The 21,127-nt window shown below is 52.2% G+C and overlaps 1 protein-coding gene across 6 annotated transcripts in view; it reads right to left on the reverse strand.

Moving 5' to 3' along the window:
* Positions 1 to 21,112, reverse strand: part of TRIM9 (tripartite motif containing 9) — a 64,086-nt gene extending 42,974 nt beyond the window's left edge. For all 6 annotated transcript variants that reach the window (XM_027744444.2, XM_027744439.2, XM_027744443.2 and 3 more), the window contains exon 1: positions 20,212 to 21,112. In XM_027744444.2, coding sequence (XP_027600245.1) covers positions 20,212 to 21,027 — 816 coding nt within the window. In that variant the 5' untranslated portion in view covers positions 21,028 to 21,112. The remainder of the gene's footprint in view (positions 1 to 20,211) is intronic.
* Between the last annotated feature and the right edge of the window lie 15 nt (positions 21,113 to 21,127).

Consider the following 21,127-nt stretch of genomic DNA (forward strand, 5'->3'; position numbering starts at 1 on the left):
CTTCAGCTCTTCCATCCCATTATTGCATTAAAGTCTTGAAATCTGATTACATTGTTTGGAGTTAAATTTAAACCTGATTACCTGCATAAACAATGATTTTTTTTCCCCAGTCCCAGCCCAAACACAGGGGAAAGCAGGCTGAGAGCCCCACGGGGCAATTCCTCCTTCTGCACTGAGTGTATGGACCATCCTTTTGTCTTGTCCTACGGCCTTTAATAACCATCTGGGGGTTGCAGTCAGGCACAGCCATAAACAGGCTTGACAGCTCGCCAGCATCTTGACTTTGCTTTGACATTGAATTGCCTGGAAATGCAAATTTTATTGGATTCTCCAGCTCTGAGCCTTAGTCACTGAGGGAATAAGGTACAGGAATACACCCCACTGCTGTGATCGGCTGGATGGTGACCATGAAGGCTGGGAGAGCTGGGAATGTTCAGCCTGGAGTAAAGAAGGCTCCAGAGAGACCTTAGAGCACCTTCCAGTGCCTAAAGGGGCTCCAAGAAATGGAGAAGGACTGTGGACAAGGGCCTGGAGTGACAAGACAAGGGGGGATAGATGTAAGCTGAAGGAGGATAGATTTAGATGGGATATTGGGAAGGAATTTTTGGCTGTGAGGGTGGGGAGGCCCTGGCACAGGTTGCCCAGAGGAGCTGTGGCTGCCCCTGGATCTCTGGAAGTGTTCAAAGCCAGGATGGATGGGGCTTGGAGCAACCTGGGCTAGTGGAAGGTGTCCCTGCCCATGGCAAGGGGTGGAACTGGATGGTCTTTAAGATCCCTTCCAACCCAACCATTCCATCATTCTATGAAGTCCCACCACAAAGGGAAGCTCAATGAAGCCACCTTCCTCCTGAATGTGGTCCTGCTATGGCATCCAGGAGGTCTGGAATCCAAGCCCTGCTCTGCTCTAGTGATGCTGGGCAAGTCCAGTGCTCCCAGTGCAGCCCAAAAAGCTCTGGGGCAGTGGGACTGGTGGGTACTCTGTCTAAGGAGGCCTCATGTGCTTCATACAAAGGTAAATCCCACCTTCCAAGCAGCAGGAGCAGGGAGCTGGCACCAGGAATGCCACACAAGCAGCAGCATCCCTGTGCAGTATCTCCCTGTCCATCCAAACCACGGCTCTCTGAGATCCCAGCCCGGAGCCTGAGCAGCAGCTTCTCATTTCACAGCCCTTTGCCTCCTTGGCTGCTGCCCAAAACTGGGATTTTACAGAATTTACTCATGGATTTAGCTGAAAGGAGGTTTTTAAAGGCACAGATGGGAGATGGCATCTCATTCCCTTCGGCCGTGGACGGGAGGGAGAATTCATTTCAGACACCCATCTCCTGGCATTTCCTAATGAATCTTTGAGGCTGCAGCCTCCAAGGATGGGCTGCTGTACCCAAAAATTTGCCTGCCTTTCCCAATGGAATGGGCTCAACACAAGGTATCTCCTCTCCCACCCAAATCTTACCTTGGGCACATCCAAAGTCCTACACGACGACAACACCGTGGCTTTCCTGTGTATGTTCCTTCTGGCTGTTGCTCTTAACCACCTGTCCCTGCAAAAAGCAGTCTGGGGATCTGAGGTAAAACAGCATCAGCGTGGAAGGGGTTGGGGTAGATGACCTTAAGGGTCCCTTCCAACTCAAACCATTCCATGATGGTCATTTCCATCACTGTCTCAAACCTAAACTCTCTCAGCCTTGGGCCATCTTTCCCAATCTGACCCTCCCTGATGGGATACTGGCCAATCTCTGTTGAAGGAGGTATTTGGGGTCATCAGCACTTATTCAGGCCACTGCCCATGTGTCCAAATGCCCAATCCCAAAGTCAGCTCTGGGAGAAAGGTAAATTTAACCACTTTTCCACTCCTTTGATTTAAGTATCCTACTTCCTGCTGTACCCATGGAAACACAAAGCCTCCAAGAGCCCTTTACAGGCTTGAAGACCATCACAACCCCCTTTCCAGCCTCCTCTCCTCTCCATGCATGCCCAGCTCACTCGTCCTTTCCCTGCGGTCACTCCAGTTGCTCTCCCTCTTTGGGACCACCACGGTTTGCAAGTGCCTCCATGTCTCCCCACACCATCACCATCCTCCAGCTGAGGCTGTGCTCCCATGACTCTCCCTGACACGCAGGACAGCTCACAGTACCTTTCTGGGGTGTTTTTGGGGCTCTCCTCTGAGCCCTTCTCACGCCGGACCTGACCAAATAAATCCCCGCGCACCATCATCTCTTCAGGCAAACCCATCACCACCTATCTGACCCGGGAGTACACAACCAACCCCTCCCTCTGCTTCTCTGACGTATTTTTAAGAGGATGTGGTCTCTCTTAAAACATTCTCTTTGGTTTTTTTCACTAAACATTGCTCTTGGCTAGTGCTTTAAAGCTCCTGTTTGCCGGTGAGCGCCTGACGAGCACAAAAGCGACGCGTTAAAACCTCCCGAGATGTTCTGTGGAACAAGGACGCCCAGAGCCATCAGCAAAACACACTTCAGGGAGCTGAACAATTCCAGCTGCTGTCCTGAGATTTCCTTCACACCTCTAGGAAAACAGCAGCGAGCTCCAGCTCAGACAGTGCCCGTGCTGGGAGATCTCTGCTCTGCCAGCAGGCACTGGCAGGCAAAGCTTCACCGGCAACTGAACATCAGCAAATTATCCCTAATTTTATGCTTCCTGCTTTTAATAAGATTGCTGGAATCACACAGCAGCAGCAGGAGGAGAAGGGAAGTAAAAACCAAGATGCAGATGGATCACCTGGTTCTTTCTGCCTCAATCCTTCCCCCTCCAACAGGATGGGAAGCCGCTCCCTGGATACCACCACTCCGGATCTTTGCTTTCAGCCATGAGCCTCTGGAAGATTCCAGCCAGCCCAGGAGACAAGGAGCTCTTGGCAGTAGAGCTGACAGGACAAGGGGGAGTAGATATAAGCTGAAGGAGGATAGATTTAGATGGGATGTTGGGAAGAAATTCCTCCCTGGGAGGGTGGTGAGGCCCTGGCACAGGTTGCCTGGAGAAGCTGTGGCTGCCCCTGGATCCCTGGAAGTGTCCAAGGCCAGGTTGGACAGGGCTTGGAGCAACCTGGGCTAGTGGAAGATGTCCCTACCCATGGTAGGGGGTTGGAACTAGAAGAGCTTTAAGGTCCCTTCAAACCCAAACCAATCTGGGATTTTCTCTCCTTCAATTTTTGCTGCTGCTCCTGGGCTGGACTTGAGCTCTCAAAGGTCCTTCCTAATCTGAATTTTCCTATGACCAAGGCTGTAACACTAAAAAAAAAAAGAGCTTTTTGCCTGCCATGAACATCTTTACCCGAGCAGAGATGCTCCCACCTTGTCCCCTCCCTGGAGTTTCACCTGTTTTCACCACTCCCAAACCCCTTGGGCTCCACAGTCCTTCCTCTTCCTATGAGATTTCTCTGCATCAGAGACCAAGGGGCAGGTCCAAGGACCAGGATTTCACATTTCCTTTAAAGCACTGCTGTAGAAACACTCCCCATCACCATGGATACTGGAGCCCTGGGAATGCAACACTCACCACAGCAGTGCAGAGATGCTTGGGTGGATCCTGCCAGCAAAATGCACCAGGAGGAAGCTCAGAGCTCACCTCAAGTGCAGGAAAAACACAGTATTTCAGCCTTTCTCCTCTGTTAACTCCTTCCTGCAGGCACTGAAGTCTGAGCCTTCATGTCTGGATGCAAGCTTCCCAAATTGGAAAGGGCTGGATTTGGGATTACTCCCAAAATGTGATAGCAACCAGACTGTATTTGGTGCTGCAAATACCCAAAAAAACCATCCTGGATTTCAGAGACTCCAAAACATGGAGGGAACAGGATTTATGGGGAAGGAGAGGGATGGGAAAGCACTTCATTCCCAGACTTAGAATGACCAGAAGTGCTACCTCAGACAGGGAGCAGACTGTGCCAGATCCCCTGTCCCCATATTGGGTGGGCACAGGGGGAATTTGGCAGGTCCTTGCCCTCCTCTGGCTGGGGGCTGGAATTGGCCTCAGGAAAACAATCCCAAACTCTCCAGTTGCAAGGCCAGACTGGTTTTCATTTCTCCAGCAGGTTCAGGATGCAGCACCTTGCTCCAGAGTCACGCCAATCCCTGGGGATTTGCTCAAGGGCTCCAAAAATGTTCCAAGGGGCAAAGGACCCAGATCCACGGTTCCCTCACTTGCCACCTTGCAGGCACATAATCCCCTTGGGAAGCAGGACATCGTGGCACAAGGCAGGGAGGAACAAGTAGCCTGTGGAAGTGGTTTAGCACCAGGTTCTCCAGGAAGGAGCCTCCCAAAGCCAGCAAAGGTGCAGGGCAGTGCAGGAAGGTGGGAATTCAGCAAGTGCAAAGATTGAAATAACTCTGAGGATCCCAAATTCCGGCTCTCCCAGTGCAGTTCAGGAATGAGCTCTTTGGAAATCCTGCTCTCTCAAGCTCAGAAGGTGTTTTGAAGTGGCCTCTTGGGAGCCCACACCAAGATTTCCAAGGAAAGTAAAACACAGGGAGAGGGACTAAGTGATAAAAGCACTGAAGGCAGCAGGAGACTGGGAAGGGTGGAGAGAGGGGAGGATGGAAATCCTTCTAGGGCAGGTAAATGGCACTGGATGGATTATGATTGCAGATCCATTAATAAAAAAGGAGGAGGAATAAATCAATAATCCTGGAAGAGCTGAGATAATGACTGCCTTTAAAAAAATTAATCTTTAATAAGAAAGGACGTCTGGCTAATTAGGAAGTAATGAAGAACTTGTCAGTGTATGTACAGAGAGCGGGGAGGTGAGGGGGTTCCATAACCCACAACTGGAGGATATCCGGATCACTGGAGCTGAGCAATCCATCCTGGTGCCACGAGGGAAGCAGTTAATGGACCCACTGAATCATTCATGATCATTTATGAAGAAGTGAAGAATTCAGGAAATACCAGGGGATAAGAGAGGGGGGGGGAAATAATTCACATTTGCTTGAGTTATAGGGTTTTTCTTTTCCAGAGGAAAGAAAAATCTTCCAAGACCTTAAAGAAAAACCAGGCTAAGGAGGAAAAAGGAGAAAAGGAGCCACAAACATAGTAAACACCTCTAAAAGTCCAGGACCTGAGCAGTGAACAGAGCACCTGCTCAGGAGAAGGGTCTTAGGAGCAGCCTGTACACACAGAGCAGAGGGGCTTCGGGGGGCCTGACAGTGCTCAAAGGTGCTCTGGCGGGTATGGGTTTGTTAGGGATGTTTACACGGTGCAGAGGAGAGGGATGCAGGGACTCCCAAGGGTGTCTGAGGTGGGATCATGGAATCACTGAGCTTGGAAAAGCCCTCTAAGATCATGGAGTCCAACTGTTCCCCCAGCACTGACCCACGTCCCCAAGTGTCACATCCACGTGGCTTTTAAACCCCTCCAGGGATGGGGACTCCACCACTGCCCTGGGCAGCCTGTTCCAATGTCTGACAACCCCTTTGGTGAAGAAAATTTTCCCTAATATCCAAACTGAACCTCTCCTGGTGCAACTTGAGGTCATTTCCTCTTGTCCCATCCGTGGGATGTCCACCCTGCAGAGCAGGATGAACAACAGACCCACTCCAGTGGGATTAGCCCAGTGCTCTGCTTGAGCTCATTAGCCCCAACTCTTAATTAGCTCCCAGGCAGTCAGCTTGAGTGTCCCTGCCACAATCCCTTGGATTCACAATCCATATGCACAGGACCAGCCTGGGTTGTCCCACGGCTGTCCCACGCTCTGTGTCCTGTCTGTACCATCCAGGGCAGCCCTCGTGCTCCCCTTCACCTCCAGCCTCTGTGGAGATGCTGTGGCTGCTTCTCACAGCAGCTTGGAAGGAATAAAGAACAAAGGTTCTGCTCACGAATGTCCCAGAAACACAGAGGTTTTTAATATAACTCTAAAACGTGGAGCTTGAGCTTTTTCTGGTGGCACACTGCAAGGCAAGGAGTAAGTTCAGAAGTGCCAGGGCCTGTTCCTTTCCCTTGAAGAATTTCTCCTTATTTAAATAGGCTTCTATTTAAACTTACATCCAATTTTGAATACAGAAGGGAAAAGCAGCTCATTAAGCAAAGCTTGCCCAGGCCTGTCCTTCCCTCCCTTCTCTCACACACAGGGAAGGGGCTCAAAAGGCTCCCAAAACACACTCACTGCATGTGCAGCAGAACCAGGAGCAAACAGCTCCGTGGGTTCCAAGCTGTCACAGGCACTGCCAGTGTGGAAAGCCACTGAGGAGGGACCTGTGTGTCATGGGATAAGCCTTTAAGAGGCCTTGGACACTTCCAGGGATGGGGCAGCCACAGCTTCTCTGGGCAACCTGGGCCAGGGCCTCCCCACCCTCACAGCCAGGAATTCCTTCCCAATATCCCATCTCACCCTGCCCTCTGGCAGTGGGAAGCCATTCCCCCTTGTCCTGTCCCTCCAGGCCTTGTCCCCAGTCCCTCTCCAGCTCTCCTGGAGCCCCTTTAGGCCCTGGAAGGGGCTCTGAGGTCTCTCCAGAGCCTTCCCTTCTCCAGGTGAACTCTCCCAGCTCTCCCAGCCTGGCTCCAGAGCAGAGCTGCTTCTCCTTGGAGCATCTCCATGTCCCATCTAGGGCCAGGGATGGTACAGGTATTTAATTACAGACTATATTATCTTCCACTCCGAGCACAGACATTAAAAATAATCATCTATATATGAACTCTGCCTCAGAATAAATAGTTATTTTTTGCTGCAGAGCTGTGCAGTCACCCAGACTACCTGATTTTAAAATATTCTCTGCAATGAAGAGGTAGATTGATTTATTTATGCACATGTAAAATGGTGAAGGCAGCAAGTTGTTACATAAACTGTTATATAAATTACCTACCAACTGCATAGAAATGTTCAAATTCCACCAACCTCATGCTGAAGGATTCAATTACTTCAAGTCATCACAGTTATTCCTGACATCCAGGACAAATGAAGGAGGAAGAATCTGGCCTTAAATTAGACACTGGACACACATTTGTGATATTACTTGTATTCACAGATCTCTTGGCTTCTTCAAACTATAACTTTAAATCAATTTGGAGACCCCCAAACCAAGTAAACTCTTTAAACCAAATGACTGCAATAGAACAAATATTGATTTTATGGGCATTTTACTGAGGTTAAAAGCTTTTCCCAGAGATGGTCATTAGGCAAACAACTCTGCTCCAGATCCCTGCAAAGCACAGTTAGGAACAGGTCATATATTACAGCAGAGTGTAAAGCAGTTTAAATCAGCCCAGCCCCCCTGAACTCCACACTGCAGCACAGGCTCTTGCCAGGTGATGATGCTGGTCCTGCAAACTTCATGATATTTAATTTAAATCAACTGTGTTTCGGGTCATGTACAAGTAAAGTGGGTGTTTTCTTGGGTTCAGGAACCCTGCTGGGATGTAAGCGCTTCTGGAATGGCTGAATAAACACAAACCCCACTGGTAGGCTTTTGATTTAAATTACACTTATTTTACTGTTTGTAACACACAGGGTGGTGAAAACCAGATCCACTGGAAGGGAACTGATCCATGACCTTACCTGGTGACAACTCTGAATACATCACACAATCAGAGAAGGTTTGGATTGGAAGGGAACTGAAAACTCATCTTGTTCCACCCCTCTGCCATGGGCAGGGACACCTTCCACTATCTCAGGTTGCTCCAAGCCCTGTCCACCCTGGCCTTGAACACTTCCAGGGATGGGGTAGCCACAGCTTCTTTGTTCCAGTGCCTCACCACCCTCACAGGGAAGAATTTCTTCCCTGTATCTATTGAATCAACCCTCTTTTCATTTAAAACCATCGCCCCTCATCCTAATTACAACGGGCCCTGCTAAAGGGTCTCTCCCTCCCTCCCTCCAGGAGGCCACTGCCTGCTTTGTAAGGCCCAAACCTCTTGGACCTGGACACGATTCACGACAACTGCAAACAATTCACAGCTTTGCTGAAGCCAAAGCCGTGGCATATGGCAGGAAGGGCTTTTATCCCTCCCCACACACAGCCTGTGCAGTCGTGACATAAATTACCCCTCCGACGCTCCTTTCGCTGCACCACGAGATGAACTGAGATGCCAAACGCTGAGGGCACAAGGTCCTGCCAAAGGATGATCTGTGCTAATTGCCACCAGTGACCTTGTGTAATGTCACTGTCACTGCCTCTGCCAAGCTGCATCTGACCCCAGGAGCTGACACAGCACCGTACGAGCATCTCACGTTTCCCCCCCGGCTGGAGAAGCATCACATAACTGCAGGAGGTATCCCCTCAAACACAGCTCGTGTTTGATTGAGGCCACCTTCCACTAGACCAGGTTGCTCCAAGCCCCATCCAACCCAGCCTGGAACAAACTGAGTAAAATACCTTTGCCTCTGAACCCTCCCCAGATGCTGAGGCACTGCAAGATGGGGGAGGAGAATGTTGAGAGCGTGAAGTGGGATCCTCCCTCCTTTCCCCTCTCCTCCTCTACCTTTCCACCCTGCAACAGGCACATTCCTCCAAGCTTCACACAACAATGAGACATCCCAGAGAATCACAGAATCAGAGGTTGGAAAAGACTTGCAAGACCATCGAGTCCAACCTGTGCCCGATGCCCACCTTGTCCCCCAGCCCAGAGCACTGAGTGCCATGTTCAGTCTTTCCTTGGACACCTCCAGGGGTGGGGACTCCACCACTGCCCTGCACAGCCCCTTCCAATGCCTCATCACCCTTTCCATGAAGAAATTCGTCCTGAATTTTCCAACCTGAACCTCCCCTGGCACAGCTTGTGGCTGTTTCCTCTCATCCTGTCCCTTGGGAGAAAATCCTGACACCCAAATTCCTACAACCTCCTCTCAGAGAGTTGTAGAGAGCAAGAAGGTCGCCCCTCATCCCCCTTTTCTCCAGGCTGGAACAGATCAGTGTGCTGGCCTTCCTCAGGCACCTTCCTATTGCTCATCCAGGAATCCCATCTCAGGCCAACCAGGCACATCTGGCACAAGCAAACAGCAGGCCATGGCAACACGAGCCAGAATCCTGCTGCAACAGGCAGCTGGTCAGCTGGCAACTTGGCAGAGATGTGGGCAAGTCACCTGCCAGCCAGAAATGGAGGAAACATCCTCCTTGGAGCTGCCTGGAGCGTGTCCTTGCCCATCTGACAGCCCGGCACCGCGGCAGGAAATCAATAGAGAGCCCAAGTCACAGATGGATCGGCTGCTCAGTCATCTGGTCCCAGCTCCAGAAGAACAGCACCATTCCCACAGCCAATACCATCAAACAACCCCCTTGCCCCTCGCTCTGGGTTGTCATCTCTCGTTAGCAGAGCAGGGGGAAGGAGCAGTGCCCACCCCCCTCCTCCTGCCAGAGGGCGAAATCCGAAATGGTACAATATCACAACTCTTTGTTGTTGGCCAAAAAAAAAAAAAAAAAAAAAAGAAAAAAAAAAAAGAAAAATCCTATATCCACAAATTTTTAAGTGCTGTGCTCCGGGGGAGGTGAGAAATAATCTCATAGGTGAGAAACTCTGTCTACGCACTCGCTGTGATTCACCAGGCCGTGGGCTCAGCAAATGCCCTTTCGGGCCCTCGTTCCCTGGGAACTGAATGTCAGGATGGGAGAAGTGTTGGAGCAGGATGGATACGGGAGCTGTGTGGGTTTTATGTGACAGCGTGACACGAACCCACCGCTGCTGCTCCTCCTAGGAAAGAGCCTCACAAAGAGCTGGCTGGGGATTAAAAATGGCACAAGAAAGAGGGAGTCGGCTGAACTACAAAGGAGCACCGAGGAAATGTGTGTCGGGACAATCAGAGGCACTTTGACTGCTCCCACAGACAGCAGGGCTGAGACTTCAGCGGGTTTGCCATGAAAGTCAAAGCTTGTTTTACACTTCTGTCTTGTACCCTGCCAAAGAAAGAGCTCTGTGTTCCCAGGAAACAGTGGCATCTGTCACGGAGCCAAGGGACAACGCCGTTAATCCGCCCCTGCTTGCACATCAAGGGCTCTCACCAATTTACCATCTCAGACACCCCAACCCCTGAAAACATTTAAGTCACGCCCTGAAATCTCTGTGACTTCAATTTAAGCCCGGGCAAGTATGGAAGTGCTTTCCCAGGGAGGCTGATGCTCTCATTATGTCCCTGATGGGATTTCACCCAGCCCTGACAGCTCCGGCGCCCTCCGCGTTGCTGGAAGTTCCCAGAACATCTCCACGTGCTCCGTTAGGAATTCACATCACACCACCATGGGGCTGCTGGGCTGGAGGAAAGGGAGCTGTGCTAAACACACATTCCCAGGAGGCAGCTTTGAACCAGCCAGGGCAGTGGGAGGCAGGGAGAGGACGGACAGGGAGGCTGTGCAATTATTTGCTCAGGAGAACGAGGCAAAGCCTTGGCAGGGAGAACTGATCTCCAGCCCACCCCTTCCTTTTCCAGCATCCTCAGGGAAGTGTTGCCACAGTTCCCTCCCTCACTGAAGTAAGAACAGCCAACACTGCACCTGCCAGCATCTTCCCACTCCTCCCCTGCTCCAGGCTGGGTGTTTTGGGTAACACAGCTCAGCCCTGCCAGAAAGGGGAGGAAAGGAACAGAGGCTCTGACCCCAAAGCAATATGTCTTCATCTTGAAATCAATAATGTGCCTTGTTAGAAATAATCCATTTCAAAGCTTGACACAACCCCCCTCCCCCTTTTCCCAGCTTTACATCCTCCAGCAGAGACCACAGCACAGAATCAGAGAAACCTTTCTGGGCAGGGATGACACACTGGAGTCAAACTCAGACCTCTACAGATAGAAAGATCCTTCCCAAGCAGAAATCCCTCTGGCACAGCAAAGCCTCCAGCTAACAAAGGATCAGAGACCCTGGCCAGTCAGTGCACCAAGTGCTGAGCCAGGAATCCCAGAATCCCAGAATGGTGTGGGTGGGAAGGGACCTTCAAAACAATTTTGTTCCACCCCCTGCCATGGGCAGCGACACCTTCCACTAGCCCTGGTTGCTCCAATCCCTGTCCAACCTGGCCTGGAACACTTCCAGGGATGGGGCAGGAGCAGCAGCTCCTTCCATTGCCTACAGCCTGCAAAGGTCAAGAGGTAAAAAGCAGGGAGAAGAAAAACGGTGAAGTTAACAGAATTAGGGAATTAACACATCTTGAATCAAGGGGCACTGGCTGTCTGGGAAAACAGGGATTTCACCAGAGAAAACCCCAAGAGCTGCAGGTGGAAAGCAGAGGAGTGATGCTATGGGTGCATTATGCACCCTGGAGCATAAAGTAAAGCCATAAAACATCATTAATTCACAGACAGAGAACAATCCTGCTGCAGGGCACCGTGACAAGAGAAGTGAACTGACCGTGCAAATCCACAAGGGCCAGCCAGGAGCAAGGGGAAAAAGATGGAATTAAATGCAAGGGTCCAATGCCCAAAAAGGAAAAAAAAAAAAAAGGGGATTCCTGGTTGAAAGATGCTCCACGGCCTCAGGGTTTGTGCAAACAGTTTAACTGACATTTCCCAGGTATTCAGGCTTTACACGCCTTCTCCAAGCTGGAAGCAGCAGCCCCAGTGTGGGCACCCAGGCTGGGATCTCCACATGAGGCATTTATTTGGAGCTGCAAACATGATCTTCCACTCCAGTGGCTCGGTGCTGCTGCATCTGCTTCCATGGAGCCGTGTTCCCTCACCCCAGCTGTGGATCCGACCTCCTCTTCTTGGGAAAGGCAACTGTGGCTCCAGCCCACAGCACTCCAGGCAATATCCATGCATGCCTTATTAACATCCAATTCCCATCCTTTTTTTTTTTTTTTTTTTTTTTTCAAAATCCATCAACTCATATAAGGTTAGTAAAGGGGAAAGGGTAATTAACACTGATGGGAAATCTCTCAACCCCTAGATCCCTCCCAGAGCAATTTCTGCTGCTACAAACAGAGTGTGGCCCTATTATCATCCCTGTATTTCTGTAACCCAGGGAATTTAATGGCTAATTAAATGCAAAATCGTGAGCCAAAACCTAATCCATGCTGTGCCCGCTGTGTTTTAGGTTGGCATCACCCCTGGCAGTCAGGGACCTCTCTGCTCTCACCTGCTGCTACAGCCACGTGCTGGCTCAAGAAAATTTCAAAATTAATTTGATCATGTTCTTTTCCACCTAGAAATTCTGCCCTTATCAGGAAAAGTCAAACCTCTGCTGAGCTTTTCCAGCCAGCTCCGGGACAGGCTGTTCCCAAAGCTGCATCCAGTTCTGGAGGCAAAACAGGAGTCAGTTCAGATCACAAACAAAATTTGCCTTTGACAGGAAAGCTGAATTCTTTGACCTGCTGTTCTCAGCTCTGGTCTCCTTCCTGCATTAATCAGGGAGGTGCCACTGGTATGGGGGAGAGTTTCTATATATTTCTATTTATATGTCCCCTTGTTAAAGAGTTTAACAGCTTTCCTTTTCATGCCCACCTGGTAGGACCCTCATCCACTCAAGACACCCCTCAGTGGCGGTCCCAGAGCACTGGTTTACCCAACCATCCTGCTCTGTCCACTTACAACTTGGATGGTCCATGGGGATTTGAAAAACTCACCCTGAGAGCTTTACCCCTCAGAGGAATTCCACACCAGCCTCTGCCTCTCCTTCTAGGACATTACCTGAGCTAAGGTCACCAGAGATTTATACCACCAGCTCTCTCTGGCTTATGTGCTTGCTCTAAATAGATATTTATCCAATTCATCCCAGTAGGACTATCTGAATGGACAGGGAATGAACTGGCTTATTTATAAGCCAATTTAACAGGTAAAACGCATCCCATGGCCCTGTGGAAAAATGCTTCATCCCGAGAACAAAGCAGGGAACAAGGCTGACAAAAGAGCAGTTCTGAGAGTTGGGGAGTTCTTCTTTAATTATCCTTTCATAACAGCTGGGAAGAGCAATGCAATTCAAAAACACTCTGAATTAAATGAGTATGTGTGTGAATCACACAGGCTCATCAAGGGCTGATGAAAGTTCCTTGAAACTTCAGGAAAGAGAACAAAAGACATATGTCTAAAATACCTGGAAAGTACACCACAAGACTCCTAAACAGGATTTGGGGTTATATGTGAACAGGCTGTGGTAGGTGGAGAAAAGAGGTGAGATTTAAATTAGATATTGGGAAGGAATTCCTGGCTTGAGGGTGAGGCCCTGGCACAGGTTGCCCAGAGAAGCTGTGGCTGCCCCTGGATCCCTGGAAGTGTCCAAGGCCAGGTTGGACAGGGCTTGGAGCAACCTGGGCTAGTGGAAGGTGTCCCTGCCCATGGCAGGGGGTGGAACTGGATGGGCTTTAATGTCCCTTCCAACCCAAACCAGTCTGTGATTCTATGACTCAATAAGTGACACCAGGCAGATTTTTCCCTCTGAAAACCTAAGCTTTTGGGGGCTGGATTACTTAGAAGAGCAGGAATAAGCAATGCAGAGCAGCCCCAAAGCCTCCTGAGATCGTGTTCCCAACAAAGATCCATCCTGCACCACTGTCAGCTCTCTGACTGCATCCTGTGAAACCTGGTAAATGAACAGCAAAGCCTTTTTCTCACCCTCAAGTCATTTACTTAACACCAGGTGCAGTTTTTGCCCTGCTTGTTAATTCTACTGTTTTTTCAGGCTAGGGATGTGGTGAGAGGGGAAACTCTGGCTGACACACCTGCTGAAAATTCCACAAAAGAGACACAAGAATTAGTCCCTGGGCTGATTTTTTAACTCATTCCAGCTGTGGTGCTCCTGACTTGCACCACAGCAAATGCAGCGAGAAACGTGGAGCCAGTGGGATCCTGCATTCATAAAGTGGCCAATAAAAGAAAAAAGATGTGGAGTGACTGGAAAAGGTTTGATATTTACAGAGTGCAGGAACCTTCTGGATGAAGATGGACCCAAGCAAATATCAGTCTCCATGTTGAGATGCTTTGAAGCCTTTGGAGGGCCTGAGACAAATGATGCAAACCAGCATCATCCTGTCCGGTTGGTGTATTTTTGGAATTCAGGATCACAGAATGTTTGGGTTGGAAGGGACCTTAGAGGCCAGATTTTTCCAACCCCTTGCCATGGGCAGGGACACCTTCTACTATCCCAGGTTGCTCCAAGCCCCGTCCAGCCTGGCCTTGGACACTTCCAGGGATCCAGGGGCAGCCACAGCTTCTCTGGGCAACCTGTGCCAGGGCCTGCCCACCCTCCCAGCCAAGAATTCCTTCCTCATGTGTCCTCTAAGCTTCCCCCTGGAATGGATGAAGCTGCAGTGATTTACACTCGCTCCGAGATGGCTCTGGGCCCATTTCCATCTGCAAATAACTAAGAGGACATCTCCTGGCATCAGCTGCTCCACAGGCTCCAAGAACACCTCGTAGAACTTGCTGTACCACATTACCTTTGATTAAGAGGATATCTGTGTTTGCTCCTTCCTCCATTAACCGTAGTAAGTGCAGAGGCAAGAGCCACCTGGCAGAAAGCTGTTTTCTAAATAAATTAATGCAAGGTGGCAGCCTCACCTCCAGATCCTGGGCAAACACAAGCTGGTGTGAATCACAGAATCATTCAGGCTGGAAAAGGCCTTTAAATCACTGAGTCCAACTGCCAAGGCCACCACTGACCCGTGTCCCCAAGTGCCACATCCACAGCGCTTTGAAATCCCTCCAGGGAGGGGGACTCCAACACTGCCCTGGGAAGCTGTGCCAGGGCTGGACAGCCCTTTGGGTAAAGACATTTTTCCTGATATCCAATCTTAACCTCCCCTGGCACAGCTTGAGCCCGTTTCCTCTTGTCCTGTCTGTGTTACCTGGGAGATCAACCTCACCTTGCCCCCCCTCCTGTCAGGGGGTTGCAGAGCCAGAAGGTCCCCCCTGAGCCTCCTTTTCTCCAGGCTGAGCCCCCCCAGCTCCCTCAGCTGTTCCTGGAGCTCCAGACCCTGACATTTCCTTGCTTTTCCCAACTTTAAAGCATCTCAGCCTGTTTACCCCTCTCTCTGGAACAACTGGGAAAACTGTTGGGCATTGCTGGAAGAGAGCATTGAACCTGCTGCTGCAGATGGCAGGTGATGGAGCCAAGGCAGTGGGATTTGGGAAGGCCCTCACACCAAGGCTTGGGAAAGAGCATTGCCTGACACAGGGAAACATTAAGGATTCTCCTCGCTTCTGTTTCAGCAGCAAATATTTTACTTTGCAAAGGCAAACAGATCTTGGCCCTACAGCAACTCCCTGGATACCTCCCCAAGCTCTGGGGGCTACAGGAATTCCCACGGACCCGACAGCAGCACATTCCCAGTGCCTCAGGAAAGCAACTCCCCACAAAAGTTCCTCTGGCAGCAAACACAGGGGCCTGGCCAAGTGAGCTAATGAAAAACTCTGTCTGCTCACCCCTGACTTGGCTCCTGTGCCCACTGTTCCCTGGGCACAAACTGAGAGGCACTGGCAGGGTTTTCCACCCCTGGTTCTCCCTAGATGCACAAAACTGCTGGAATAAAGTCCTGTTGTGCACAGGATTTTTGGTATTTAATAGGGCTTGCCCTGCATCCCTCATCCCATCTGTGCTAGTGACAGCCTGGAGGGGAGCTGAGGTCTAGGTGAGCCCTAATTAGCCTCTGATTACTGACCATCATTACTGATTCCACACAGCATGGAATGCAAATTCCCAGGGCTGGGCTCTCTCCTGCAACCTGCAGAGATGCTGCAGGGGTTTGCAGTCTGAGGACAGTTTGTGTCTTTGGACTGGGCAATCCCTTCCCAGGCAGTCAAACCCCATGGAAAATTATAATGGAGAGCACTATTTACCTTCCACCAAAGTCAAGACCTGTTTCTGCTTTGCCACAAGAGGAACTGGACAGGCCTGACCTGCTCCTCAAGGCAGAGCAGAGTGTGATCCCACCCCAGAGCCTTGGAATAGTTTAGACTGGAAAAGATCTCTAAGTCCAACTGCTCCCCAGCGCTGCCAGGGCCACCACTGACCCATGCCCCCAAGTGCCACATCCACATGGCTCTGAAATCCCTCCAGGGATGGGGGCTCCACCACACTCCTTTACAGGACTTGTGCTCTAGACCCTTCACCCCCTTCCTTGCCCTTCTTTGGATGCACAAGGCAAAAGGAATGTGACTGGGATGGTAGTGGAGAGAAGAGGCAACACCCCACGATCCCCACCCAAAGGAGAGGGAAGCTTTTTGCTCCACTGCCCCAAAAGTGAGCAGAAACTCTTCACCATGGAACCACCGACTTCTTCAGCTTTTTTTTCCCCACAGAGTAGATCCAGGTTCACCTTTGCTGCAGTTGGGATACTGATCCCAAAGACAAAAGGAGCCTCTGGCAGGCATGACCCAGCCCAGGGAGGGTGTCCAGCCATGGCGTGAGAAGTGCCAGGGGCTCTGCAGAGCACAGCCAGATACACGAGTCATGGGCAACAATTGGATACCCTATGAGAGAGGGGCAGGAATAACTGCTCTACACCACTGTCTAACCCCAAAATCTTTCAAACCTGCTTAAAACCCGCTACCAGAATCCACAAACTTCTGGCAATCCTTTTCAACATGAACCAACAAGGGTAAAATATTTTTTGAGACAGAGCTTGCTCTGGATGGATGGGATTTCGGGGCTGTCAGAGACAGGGAGACCCTGGAGATCCCTTCCAGTCCGTGTGTATTTGCACATACACACCCATCCATCCGTGTATCCTTCCATCCATCTATGCATCCATCCATCTGTAAAAACACATCATCAAGCTGCTGAGCCTGCACTCACCACACACTTCCCAGCAAAAGCAAGAGGGACTCGGATGTGCAAAGAATAAATGATTCAGCTCCATCTTGTGCTTCTGCTCCTGATATGCCAAGCAGCACTCCAGCTTGCCAGGATAAAATCCAGACAGCTGCAATATCTGCACAAAACTGGGACAATTCAGATTAAAACCCCATTTTCCTCCCCATCCCTCTGAATATTTACCCCTCTCCCGACAACTGTCCTGAAAGGGAGACGGGAAGAGAGAGGATTTCTCACAATCTGTGTCCAGCTTAGAAACCTCATCTCCCTGAATTACAACCGACTGTGCCTCAGCACAGATTATTTTGAAAGGATCATCTGTGAGAGCCACACGGGTGAAAATTGGGGCAGTTCCCCAAGAGGCCCGTGAAAAGCCCTTTGCTCTCCCGCTCCAAAGCCGAGAGCACGGCTGCACTTAACGCTGATCGCCCCCGGGCTTGACAATCACCTACTGGGGCGTGAACGCTGCTGCTTTCAAGAACAACAGCTCATGGAGGCACTCCGGGGTCATCACAGGCTGCAGCGAGAATCACAACCTCTTTGGGTCAGAAATGAGCAGCACAGACGGATCCCGAAGAGGGATTTCACACGGAGAGGTGTTGGAACGGCAGAAGAGAATTCAGGAGCGGGGTGTAAACTAAAAGAAGGTCGATTTGGATTGGAGATTAGGAAGAAATTCTTGGCTGGGAGGATGGGGAGGCCCTGGCACAGGTTGCCCAGAGAAGCTGTGGCTGCCCCTGGATCCCTGGAAGTGTCCAAGGCCAGGTTGGACAGGGCTTGGAGCAGCAACGTGGGCTAGTGGAAGGTGTCCCTGCCCATGGCAGGGGGTGGAATGAGATGGGCTTTAAGGTCCTTTCAACCCAAACCATTCCATGATTTTTTAAGCCTGTCCTTTCTTAGGTAATCATTACACTGCTCATCAGGGAGAAAAGATCAGGCAAAAAGGGGCAGACACCCTTTCAGCAAGTCTGGCTCGTGCCAAAGGCCTGTCCCCTCAAAAAAATAACACCCAGATACTTTTCCATGGGTTTCACTTCTCACATCTGCAGGTGTTTTGGTTCCTTAACGCCCAGTCCCAACCAGGATAAAGCTTGAAGCTCCACAGCATTGATTTTATAGTCTGGATAACAAAAATCAAGGCCAATAGCCTCTTCCCTTGATTTTGTTAGATGGCACCTCAGGGAGCAATCTGAGCTCTGGCCCTGAAATCACTCCTTCAATTATACCATAACACCATATTTGACACAAGAGACTCTTTTCCCTCCCCCAACAAGCAAACACCAGGGAAGAGCCACGGACCCCTGCAGAAACACAGCTCACTCGAGGCAGGTGAGACTTCACTTTTCAATTTCCAAAAATCTGAAAGCAATTGCACGAAAATCATTATCTGAAATCACAGTTACAGCTCCACGTCTGTTACCCACATCAAGGAAATACTGCGTGGCCACAGTTCTCCCCTGGGAAAAGGTATTTTGAAGGAAAGGTAGAGCATTCAGGGAAGGATAAACCATCCTAATCAAGAACAAAAGGACTGGAATATTTGAGTACTTGCACATGAAGTTGTGCAGATGCTCATGTGTGTATCAGTGCGTGCCTTGCTGCACCTCAAGCAAAGCAGGGGAAGCCAAAACCTTATGGAAAGGCCTGATGCCTGTTAGATTTCTCTTTTTTTGCAGCACAACACCGACAGCTGGACCTGGCTCTGCTCCTGCTCTGTGAGCCCAGACCAAAGGGGTTCATCCTGCACCAAGAGCTGAGCCAGCAGGACCAGACTCCGGAGAACAGGCTGCTCTTGCACGGCGAGCACTCGCTGGGTTTCGTAACAGGCAAGAGGAATAAGATGCTCACAGCATCCAACAGCTCATGCCATGCTAGCACAGAATCATGGAATGGGTAAGGCTGGGAGGGATTGCAGTGGGTCATCTGATCCAACCTCCCTGTTCAAATAGGGTTCCCCTGTCACTCAGGACTGTGCCCAGGCAGCTTTGGAATACCTCTGGTGAGGGAGACTCCACAGCCTCTCTGGGAAGCCACATTAGAATCACAGAATTCCAGAATGGTTTGGGTTGGAAGGGACCTTAAAGCTCATTCCAACCCCCTGCCATGGGCAGGGACACCTCCCACTAGACCAGGTTGCTCCAAGCCCTGTCCAGCCTGGCCTGAACAGGAAAGAAGTTCTTCCTTACGTTCAGATGGAATTCCCTGTGTTTTTGTCTCTGTCTGTTGCCTCTTGTCCTATTTCTTGGCACCTATTTCAGGCACAGATAAGAGCCTGGCTCCATCCTGTGCCACCCTCCCTCAGAGCCCCCAGGCTCCTGTGATCAGGTCAGCAGTCACCTGTGCCATGGTGCTCCTGCTGGCTTTGGGATCACTGACTGCACCCTGTGCACGAGGACAAGGGCAAGGGCACCAAAACTGCTTTGGCACATGAGCCTCACCTCTGTTGGAGCGCTGGGAAGCCAGGGAGGAGGAGTTCCTGCTCCCAGCAAAACGGGGTCAGGAAAAGCCCCTTCCAGCAGCTTCAGGCACCACCGAACCCTTCCTCCCACAACAACACAATGTGTTACCCTTTTTGGGGCACCATGACAAGCGACAGTTTGTCCCTGCATGCACCCACTGACCCAATTCGGGGTGCAGAGCTGCATCCCAGCGACCCGCATCCTCCACGGACCACGCGCTTCCAAAGCATGACTGAGACATTCCTGGAAAGCAATCCAGCCGAGTCCCTTCCACCAGGCAGGTCACACCCCCCCTCACTCCCCACTTGTCGCAGGTCGCCCCACCTGCTCCTGCCTGCTCAGATTTGCCGGAGTGGGGGCCAATTATCCCAATGTTCATCCAAGGAGTGACGCCCATCCCCTTGTGCCCTGTCCGCCCGCGTCCCAGTCACTTCTGCCCCAGTTCCTACGGTCACTGGAGGAGGGAGGGAGGGAAGCAGCGGGGTGGACGGAGCTGAGCTGGAGCTGATGATGGCACATCCCTGCCTGAAGCGCTGGGATCCTCTCGTCCAGCGTGGACGTGTGCGGGAGCGAGTAGGCTCCCGAGAGCTGATCAGTATTCCGCGAGAGGCTCCGCTACCGCGCTGCCATCCCTCCATCCCTCCTCCTCCCTGTGCCTCCCCTTGCCGGAGGAGGTGGCACCCCTTCCCCAGCAGCACCCGCCAGCACCCCCAGCTCCCGCCCCCCCACATCCTCCCCCGCGAGAGATTTCACACCTCCCTCCTCCCGAAGCCACCGCTCCCTGTTGCTTTCCCGGCTCTGCAGCGCAGATGTCCCCGATCCACCTCCGGGCCCTGCCAGGCGTGACTTGGGGACCCGCGGGGGAGCATCATCTGCACGATTTGGGGATACACGGGAGCATCACGTGCACGATGCCAACCTCCCCGTGCCGGGAGGGCAACGCTCCTCTCCAGCGAGGCTCCAAAACGCAGTGGGAGAGGGCGGGCGGGGGTGCTGGGGAAGATGTGATGTGCGGGGTCAAGGTGTGCCGGGCAGGTGCCCCTCCACAGCGGGGAGGGCACCCCGAGGCCAGGGCTCACCTTGTGGAGCTTCCACATGGCTCCCAGCGCCTTGACCTCGTGGCTGGAGTGCTTGCCCTCCTCCAGGCACTGGTAGCAGACAGGGCTCTTGCACTGCACGCAGTACATGCTGTGGTTCTCCAGCTCGTGGTCGGTGCAGGTGGAGATCTTGCGGGGGCTGAGCCGGCGGCTGACGCGGCCCTGGGCCGGGGGGACCAGGCGGTGCTTGGCCAGCGGCCCCCGCGGCGGGTGGCACCGCAGGCGGCACGGGTCGCAGTAGAACACGTCGCACTGCTCGCACATCACGGCCGCCTCCTTGGGCGCCTTCTCGCAGAGCTGGCACCGCAGGGCCGCCGCCCTGCCCTGCTGGTAGCGGTCGATGACGCCCTCGAGCAGCCGGTTGCGGGGGAAGCCCCGCAGCCCGCGCTCGTCCAGCACCAGGCTGCGGTGGCACTGCGGGCAGGTCAGGCACGCGTTGCGCGGCGGCGGCGGCGGCGCCAGCGCGGCGGGGGGCGGCGGGGCGGCCGGCGGGAACACCCGCACCCCGTTCGGGGACTTCTGGCACGGCGTGGTGGGAGCGCTGGCGAACCCCCCGTAGGAGCCGTAGCCGCTGTCCGCCTCGCTGTACAGGCTCATCTTGTCCAGGTCCAGGTAGTCATAGTCGGAGACGGCCGAGCCCGAGGCGCGGCGGCTCTGCGGGGACTCCGAGTCCGGCGTCTGCACCAGGATGTTGCGGGCGCACGCCTGGCACAGGTTGTGCGAGCAGGGCAGGATGATGGGCTCCCGGTAGAAGGAGCCGCACACCGGGCATTTCAGCTCCTCTTCCATCTCTTCCATAGGGGAACGGCGAGGCGCGGCGGCGGCGGGCGGCGCGGCGGCACCGGCGGCCGCGGCGGAGCCCGAGGAGCGCGACCCGCACCGCACCGCGCCCGGGCGC

Source organism: Pipra filicauda, unplaced genomic scaffold (assembly GCF_003945595.2).
Source record: "Pipra filicauda isolate LSUMZ 115617 unplaced genomic scaffold, ASM394559v2 scaffold508_size1329835_pilon, whole genome shotgun sequence".
Classification (NCBI taxonomy): Eukaryota; Metazoa; Chordata; class Aves; order Passeriformes; family Pipridae; genus Pipra; species Pipra filicauda.